General features: G+C 38.3%; 1 protein-coding gene across 9 annotated transcripts in view; it reads right to left on the bottom strand.

Moving 5' to 3' along the window:
• Nucleotides 1–1,503: 1,503 nt before the first annotated feature.
• The window catches only part of prmt2ip (PRMT2 interacting protein), an 89,189-nt gene continuing 81,837 nt past the window's right edge, over nt 1,504–8,855 (bottom strand). For 7 of the 9 annotated variants that reach the window (XM_087982068.1, XM_043680622.2, XM_043680626.2 and 4 more), the window contains one exon: nt 1,504–4,077. In XM_087982068.1, the coding sequence (XP_087838194.1) occupies nt 3,074–4,077 (1,004 nt within the window). In that variant the 3' untranslated portion in view covers nt 1,504–3,073. Of the gene's footprint in view, nt 4,078–4,189; nt 4,228–5,926; nt 6,129–8,855 lie in introns of all 9 variants that reach the window. The other 2 variants (XR_006309837.2, XR_006309838.2) reach the window with 2 other exon arrangements.

Here is an 8,855-nt window from a genome sequence, read left to right as displayed (position 1 = left end):
GAAACTAGGAAACACTTGAGAGCAAACTTGCAGGCTATTCCCATGTGTTCCCATATAAGTTAACCAAGGAACATCAAGACACTTGTCAACTCTTCAGTCTTCATCCACTTCTGTATTCACTTTCTTTCAGCACATGGGTATAACAATGTCATTTTGCATGATTTTCTCAAGGAAAACAAGTATATGTCATAGTATCTATGCCACCAACTCTCAGGTGGTTACAAAGGCTCTTGCTATTCTTCACCGCTGCTGCCTTTCAAGTTACAATGTATCAACTCTGCTCATCAGCATGGGAAATGTTTTACGGTGCAAGCATTCATACTGATCATGTTCTACAGGCAAGTTTGCAGGAAGCCACCTGCAGGACAATTATAACACAGGAAAAGACCATAGATGTTTGACAGGCTCTGGTAAACGGCAAGGTTGAAGGTAAAGCTGGCAGCAAGTCTCATCGTATATGCTCTTTGCGCTGTTTACTCAGTAATGCTTACTTGGCTTCATAAACTCGCCTGTATGTGATCATTCCAAAGGGTGTCGTCTTGGAGGAAGAAGTCAGCCACACCCATCATTTGAAAACATCCTAATTCACAACTCCCACCAGAACACCATGTCATTCTAGAAGAAGCAGCAGCTCAGGCACACCCAGGAAGCAACAAAGTCAGATAAAGGTGCCAGTGAGTAAACATTAGTGTGTTCAAAAACAGTTGCAGCTGGGAGGCAAGTTTTGATGCTTTTGCAAGAACGGCATGGCCCACACCACTGCGGACTTCATTTTGGGACTTCAAATGTTGGCAATACTCATGAAAGTAGGTAGAAGACTTTGTGAATGGAAGAATTTGTCAGAGTTAAGAGAGAAATCACAAACTTAAGTCAATATTTATTAGAAGTTTAAGATTCCAGTTGCTCTTTTTCTTTTATCCTAACCAGGTGAGGTGACTTCCATTCTCAGTAGTATCATTCTCATGTCCAATCACAGGTTTAAACCTTGAAAAATGAACAAGTTGTAAAAGACTGCATTGACAAAGGGGTCATCTTCCAGTTGAGTTGTTAATAAAGGCTCCTTTTGAGCCCACAAGTAGAATTAAAGCACTTGAGATGCAAAAAGAGTGTTTTCCTGATATACTGACTTAAACTCTCACTATCATTTGATTACGGAGACTTTGTTCACAGATTTGCTGCTACCATTTCCTATGACAGAAAAAGGCAGTGAGGCACATAAAAGAGGTCCTTCAGCAACTAGCAGTGATAAACTTTCTTTAACACTGTCTTATTATAGAATACAGAATGCTGCAATCATTAATGCAGATCTTGTAAAACTGCATGCAGAACTCCACTTATTTCTCTAACCAGCTAAACAAGTCTTTGCAATGCCTTTGGCTCCGAGGAGATGAACCTTGCATCAAGTAAGCCTCTACAAGAGCTGAAGTGCATCGAACCATAACAGGAACAAAGTGAGAGATAAGAGATAAATTCACACCACAAAAGAATCAAGAAAACGTTGAACTGGTTTGAAATCTTTATACAAAAGTATACACAGAAAGGAGTTAGCAACACTGTTTCTTTCACCTCCCAATTTCATGTAGTATTTCAATATCAACAGATGAAACATGAAAATGTAACAACTTTAACTTAATTAGCTAATTTTCTTATTACAAAAAGTCCATACAAAAACACTACAGTGTAGCTACACTACTTAATGCAATTTGTGCTATCAATGCCCCAATTTCTTAAGTCTGTACATCAGTAACAATTTAGATAAACATACTTGTCAAACTCATCATGAACACAAAGGTTTCTTTGGGCAGAGGACAGAATTTAAAAATACTTACTGCTAATTGTTTGTGGAATCACTGCCCCACAAAAAAAATGGTTTAAACTTGATTAAACGTTGAATCAAAAAAGGCCTCCTATATAGTGCTGGTCACCCATCTTTGATAAATACTTCAATAACAGAGGACCAACAAGCAGCACTGGTTCTGCATGGAACTGCTTCTGCTCACACCCAGGTTCTCACTTAGGAGATGAAAGCGGACAGTACACAGGTAGGAGGGAGGGAAGCAGTTAACAATTGTGCTGGTAGTATTGAAAGTTCTACACTAACTTTATATCTAAATCCAACTTGCATATTCAAATTGCTGAACTGAATTTGAATGGCTATCATACAAGAATAGACATTGTAAAAACACATACACAACGATTGCCAGTTTGTATTATGCACCATCTGTTAATTATAAATCATAGTCCAAGTTAGTCCTGAGTTAGCTCATTCTCATTGGGGATGTGGTTGACAGGTCCCCAAACGACCTCTAGCATTGGCTAGGGAATAGAACAAAAGATGATCCAGGCTTACAGCTTTCAAAGGTTTTCCAACAATTTCACTTAAGAAATGCTTGTAAAGGCACCCAGCAGCAATGGAATTGGATACGGTTGTAAGGCGCTCCATGCCAAACATCACATCAACTCTTGCTTCTGGCTGACACATGAAGAATCGCAGCAGAGCCAAAGACTGACAGCTGCTAGCATACGTGGACAAAGGAATCAGCACAAGAACAGAAAATGGAGAGAACAGTGCAAAACAATTTCGCCTAAAAAAAATTGATACTTAGCTCAGAAATTACTGTAGGATGAGTGGAACATCACTGATTTTTGTTGAATGAAATAGTTTGGGACATAGAGACCTTTTATCTTTAGTTAACTTGACTAGGGAAACATTTGCATTGAATTCCATTCCAGCATTTTTAGAAGTTATTGACATCATAGTATTCAAAATATTTTCTAGCTTTGTAATGTGAACTGACAATGCTACCTCTTGGCCGTGCTGCAATGCAAAAATCCTCACACAAATTGGTCTCTAATATTTTGCACTGTAATTTTGAAGGACCCTGCACTTAAATCTTAAGGAGAATGTGGGAACTGCTGCAATCTTTTATTGCCCTGCTAAATAAACAAAATAATGAAGACCTGATGAATTACTTTCCTGGATGGCATATACAATTCTATTTTACTTTAGCCTGTGTAATTACCATTAGAGATATGGAAACAAAGAAGGTAGCACAGTGCTTAATTTTACAAGTCAGTCATCAACTCTTAGCCACCCTTTTTCATAATCCTGCAAGAGTTCAAGGTAGTACTGCCAGTCAGGTTCAGTGTCATATTTAACCTCGTACACAGTTTGTAAAGGATTCTGGTGCTTTTCATGCACTCGAACCACTACACCTTTATACCAGGATTCTGATTTATCCTTTTCCTCATACAGATGTCGTATACGTTTTCCCACTAAATTTGGGTATTTCTTGCCTTGGCGTTTTCTACAAGAAAGGGGTTTAGTTATTTTCTGATCCAGTCGTTGAGAAGTACGTGTTAATATAGGCTTTCTCGCAGCAACAATCGACTTCAGCACTAAATTTCTATGCAGAGCAGTTTGCCTCGGTTTCTGAAACTTTAACCGCACAATTGAGCCGCGAAGATGCAGAACTTTAGATGTGCTTCTAGTTGGCCTCAGTGCTCCATTATTCTTTTTATTTATTGGCATTTGAGATTTTTTGATCTTTCTACTGCAGGAAACGTTTGTCCCTTTATTGTCCTCATTAACAGTCACCCGATTTAGTCGAACCACCAAAGTAGTGCCCTTCCTTTCAAAGTTGCCTTTCATGAGAGCCTTTTCATTGTAAACTCCTCTTCTTTTCTGTAAATTTCTAGGTTCTGACTGGGACACTTTGCTTGACCGTGCTGTACCAGCATCTTGATCAATCTGTGTGCAGGATTTCTTTTCTAAATGGTGTACAGATTTTGGCTTTATTGTCTGTATAGATTGTGAACTATTGCTTGAATCAGTACATTTAGAGTTACAGTTTATGGACGATGTTGTAGCTCTGATCTTCCTCCGTCTTTTCTTAGGGTTTGCATTATGTCTGGCTGTTGCGATTCCATTGTCAGGCTTCCCTATTGAGCAGGCAGTGTTTGCTACTGTTTCGTTTCTGATGTCTACAGAACTAGGCTCTGCGCAATGATTTTCATTAGCATTCTTATCAGCTGGATTCAGAGTTGCTTCCTTCATGTTTTCATCACTTTGTTCACCTTGGTTAAAAGCAAAGAAAATTGCCCTGTTAATATTGCAAATACACAATGAAATGTTTAAGAAAGAAAACAAAAAAGTGCTACAGGATTCAAAACACTGGTTAACAGATACCTGCACTGGAGCATCTAGACCAACATGTGAAGGTAGATCTGCAAAAAATAAATTTATTTATAGTGATCTTTAACTATGAATGTAAGATTTAAGTCTAATATTCCAACTAGGTTGCTTCAATATTGTTTTCTAAGTATAAAATATTTTTAAGTATCAAATTGCTGGCCTATAACCAATATGACAGCTGTGTTTGACAAAATCTGATTTCTTTACCTGGCAGTAATAATCTCAATATCTGGCTTTCAATTTGAGGGACATAAAAACCTAGCAAATTCCAAACTGAATTTAGATTCAGGCTTGTATGCAAAGATGTAATAAAAGATTAAGACAGATATCCTCAAATCTTGACAAAAGGTTCTAGGATTCTCCAAAGTTTGCATCATATACTCATCACTGCAAGGTGTAAAAGCAGATTTCAAACTCAGCGTGCCAGCCCCAATTAATGACATTTGCTTCATGCAAAGGAAAGGTGAGTACATACAACCTTTTATTATCCCCATAGAGCAATTTTTGAAAAGAGAAACAAATGCACCCAATTTGTGACTAGGATGTCAAAACCTCAACCTGATAATCCAAATAGCAGGATGAGAGTTTGACATTAAACCATTATAAATGTAAACAATCCAAGACCAAGCTCCCAGTTTAGAACAATGTTTGCAGAAGATAAGAAATTTGCTATAAGAATAGTCTCATTCTTTGAATTACACAAGTCAATGCTCCTTGATATATCATCTCTTGTGAAGTGTGGCACTTTAGTGGAATGGGAATTTAAAAGTTGAGAGCCTAGATTAATTTGCCACACTGCATATTTACTTGGGTACTGAGGTCAAAGTACGTGCAATAATTAGTAACAAGATCAGAACTTGCTGGAAAAACTCAGGTCTGGCAGCATCTGTGGGCAGAAATCAGAATTAATATTTCGGGTCAAGTGAAGATTCTGAGGAAGGATCACTCGATCCAAAACATTAACTCTGGTTTCTCTCTACAGATGCTGCCAAACCTGCTGAGCTTTTCAGTTTCTGATTTACAGCATCTGCAGTTCTTTTGGTTTTTATTATGCAATAATTAGTAACTTAGTCTGACCATTTTTGCAGATACTTCAAGGTTACATATTTTAATGTTGGTCACAAATGCAGCTCACTTTGATTCCAAAACTGAAGGAAGATTGCCATGCAGACATGAGAAATTATGTGTCAATATTATTTCGTTGGAAGTGCCCAATCATGGAAACTGTGTTCCAACGTAAAATCAGGACTGAAAAGAATAGGATGTGAAGCAGTTACAACACCAAAACCAACGGTTTATTTAATCAATTTCTACCAGCCAGGAAGTTGACAACATTAGGTCAGCTGCCAGTTTTACCTTTTCCATTGACTAGGTAAATTAGGAGGGTTGTAAAACGGATGTCTGACCTACTGCTGCTGACACTGGGCCTGGCAGGAATAGTTAAAGGTGACTTTTACCTTGCCTAGAAAAGCAATACACTGCTTAAGTCAGAGCCATCAGATAAATGTTAGCTGGTCATAAAGCAATGTAATTTACTGAACCTCCAGGGCAAGGTAGGAACTCCCAAATGAGATAATAATCCAGCTTTAAAAGACAAATGGCTTAAACAAATAACCCCTACCCAGGAATCTACAGTATATTAGAATTTCCTGTTGGCAATGTTGTGTTGTACAAAATACAGCTGCAAAAGTTAGCTATAAAGAGTACAGATGGAAGAATAGGTGTAAGCACCTTCCTCTGAAGGTTTTAATAAATGTTCATTGCTCCTTAATGACTCACTGGACAGCTCGATAGACCTAAATAGATCAAGATGATCCTAGATTCAATTTCTGGTCTGAACTCAGTTTTCCGATCTCAGCTAGGACAGCAGCATTGTCAGCCTCAAGCTGCAGGCCTGGCAGGTTTCTGCTCCTGGTTGTTGCCCAATGTCTCTCTGCAAAGTAAACGTACGGATATTGGATGAGGGCTAAATAAGTCTTGGCAATGATCCAATCTTTGTCCCCAAAGCCCATCTAGAATCTAAGATGGGCACTTGAGTGACTGCCATATAGCCAAGATGTTGAACTACCACAGACAGCTACAGAATTTTCCTATTAACAGTCACTGTCTTCAAAAAGAGGAAGGTAAACTAGAAGCCATATAAACCACATTGACAGAGACAAAACACCAGCTCCTATTTCACATTGACAGCAACTATAAAGTAATAAGGGCATAATTACATTGTATAACGTTGAGAGATGAATGAAGAATACAGCAAAACGTAAAGCAGAATAAATGGTCACTAGCAGTGGGTAAGATTGGTGATGTAGGAGATAGTAGTCCAGCCTAATCAGTAATTTCTGGGCATCAAATACATCCAACACTCGATAAAGAATGAGTCTGTAAGAACTATGTAATGCATCTTGTATGAAGTGACTTGCTAGTTCCAATCCAATTTTTTTTAAAGAAACAGGCCCAGGGCATAAAATTACCCTTGAATGGCATCAAGAAACAAACTGAACAGAAGCTAACTAGGGATTAGAGCATTGGATTGAATGTCAAGCCTAGAGGAAGAAATTAACTGGGAGCAGTGGGAAAGACAGATAGACATGCCACATTCAAAGAACAACATAGAATCTGTAAACAAAGATAGCCTCTGATGGAAATCTTGACACTCTTAGACTAAGCCAGTAACAGGGCTGGCAATTTACAGTTCAATCAAGACAAGTGAGGGGAGGGAGGATGGCACATATCTGAGTGATATGACATGATAAATGTGGCCCAGAATAAAACTCACATTTCAGAGAAAAATGGCTGAGGGAACTCTTCAAAACATGAAGTATTGGAAACTCTAAAATGTTATGGAGATAGTTCTCATTATTTACAGGAATTTGAAATTCACAAACTGCAGTAAATGAGGGATGAATGGAGTAAACTAAGTAAAAATCAAGCTGCTGGAGATTGCCAAAAGGAGCTGTCAAAATGCTACCTCAGAAGCCCAGATCAAGACAGCTATCACCATGGTGTGCAAAACAAAAGTGTAAATGCTCACATCTCAATATTCTGCAACTCTTTGCCATTAGTCCAAGTCAGTTGGTTAGGATTTTACAAATAAGTTAAGAATTCTAAAGTGACTTTCTGGTGCATTATTTTCTTTCAATTCTTATAATTCTGTCAAACTTGTCATTTTTCTCTCAGATGCTGTTGACACTACAGGCATTTGAAGTCCCAAAGACTGACAATTAATAGCACCTCAAGAATTAATAATCTGAAATATTACTGAGACACCTATAAATTGGCAAATGGATAAGATTGAGCAGATAGCTAAAGGAATTATGTAGTTCTGTTTCAATGGAAGGTGACACCAGAAGGAACTGCACTATTGAGCCAGATGGAAAGCAAGTGCCTCACATGGACTTTAAGGTAATAAGTGGAATGGGGTACAGGGTAGAGAGGTTCTGATGTAAAAAGATAATATAGTTCAGTAACAGTAGAGGAACAGTCATGAAATTGAGCTTTAGGTATGCTGAGGTGGAATGTGATTAAGAAATATGGCATGAATATTAAATCTGAATAGCAGCACAACTAAGCTTCTTTATACCGTTGAAAAGAAAGGCATAGTACGACAGTCTTTATTGCAACATGACTAAGATAATCGGGACTTGAAGTCTACATGCACCAAGTTTTAAAAGACCCAGAAGGATTAGCAAAAAATGACTTTTTTAAAGATTTTTTTTTAAGATTACTTACAGTGTGGGAACAGGCCATTCGGCCCAACAAGTCCACACTGACCCTGAACAGCAACCCATCCAGACCCATTCCCCTACATTTACCCTTCACCTAACACTACGGGCATTTTAGCATGGCCAATTCACCTAACCTGCACATTTTTGGACTCTGGGAGGAAACCCACATAGACATGGGGAGAATATGCAAACTCCACACAGTCAGTTGCCTGAGGCAGGAATTGAACCCAGGTCTCTAGCGCTGTGAGGCAGCAGTGCTAACCATTGTGCCGTCCTACTAAATAATAAGTGAACATAATCAAAAGTAAGCAGGCAGTGAGTTATTTTACTGTAGAGAAAGGACGTACGAATGGAGTGAGTGTACAGCTTTGGGAGTGGCAAAGTGGTAAATTGTATAACTGCAAATATTAACCAGCTAGGTGGTTTTAATGGAGAATTTTCTCTTTTATATAAAGATTGGGACACAGGCTACTACACATAAGAAAAGCTGTGAATTTCTTGAGTATATCTAGAATGGTTTTCTGCAACAATCCATCTCAGTACTAACAGTCAGCGATTCAATTTTGAATCGACTAATGAACAACCTAACCATGCATGAACATCTACCTAATAGCAATCGTAATCCAACAGAGAATTCCAAAGAGGGGATCCACAAATCAGGGATGAGATTCTGGATTAACTAAGCTGAATCACTACACTGAAGCAGACAATAATCACAATGAACTAATGGATAAAACTGGTCAGTAGGAAATGTTCAAAAATATTATAGATACAGATCCAGCTTATACCACAAGGAACAACAGCACTACCTAGCAATAAAAAACATGGCTAAATGAGGCAACAAACAACAAGAACCCAAGTGTAAAAGCAGGAAAAAGATACACAAGAAAGTACCAATCCTGGCAAGTAGAAAGGATACAAAAACAGCTGGAAGC

Source organism: Chiloscyllium plagiosum, unplaced genomic scaffold, assembly GCF_037043375.1.
Source record: "Chiloscyllium plagiosum isolate Xiang-an unplaced genomic scaffold, Cpla_swu_hap1 HiC_scaffold_42, whole genome shotgun sequence".
Classification (NCBI taxonomy): Eukaryota; Metazoa; Chordata; class Chondrichthyes; order Orectolobiformes; family Hemiscylliidae; genus Chiloscyllium; species Chiloscyllium plagiosum.
This window is presented reverse-complemented; position numbering and strand designations above follow the sequence as displayed.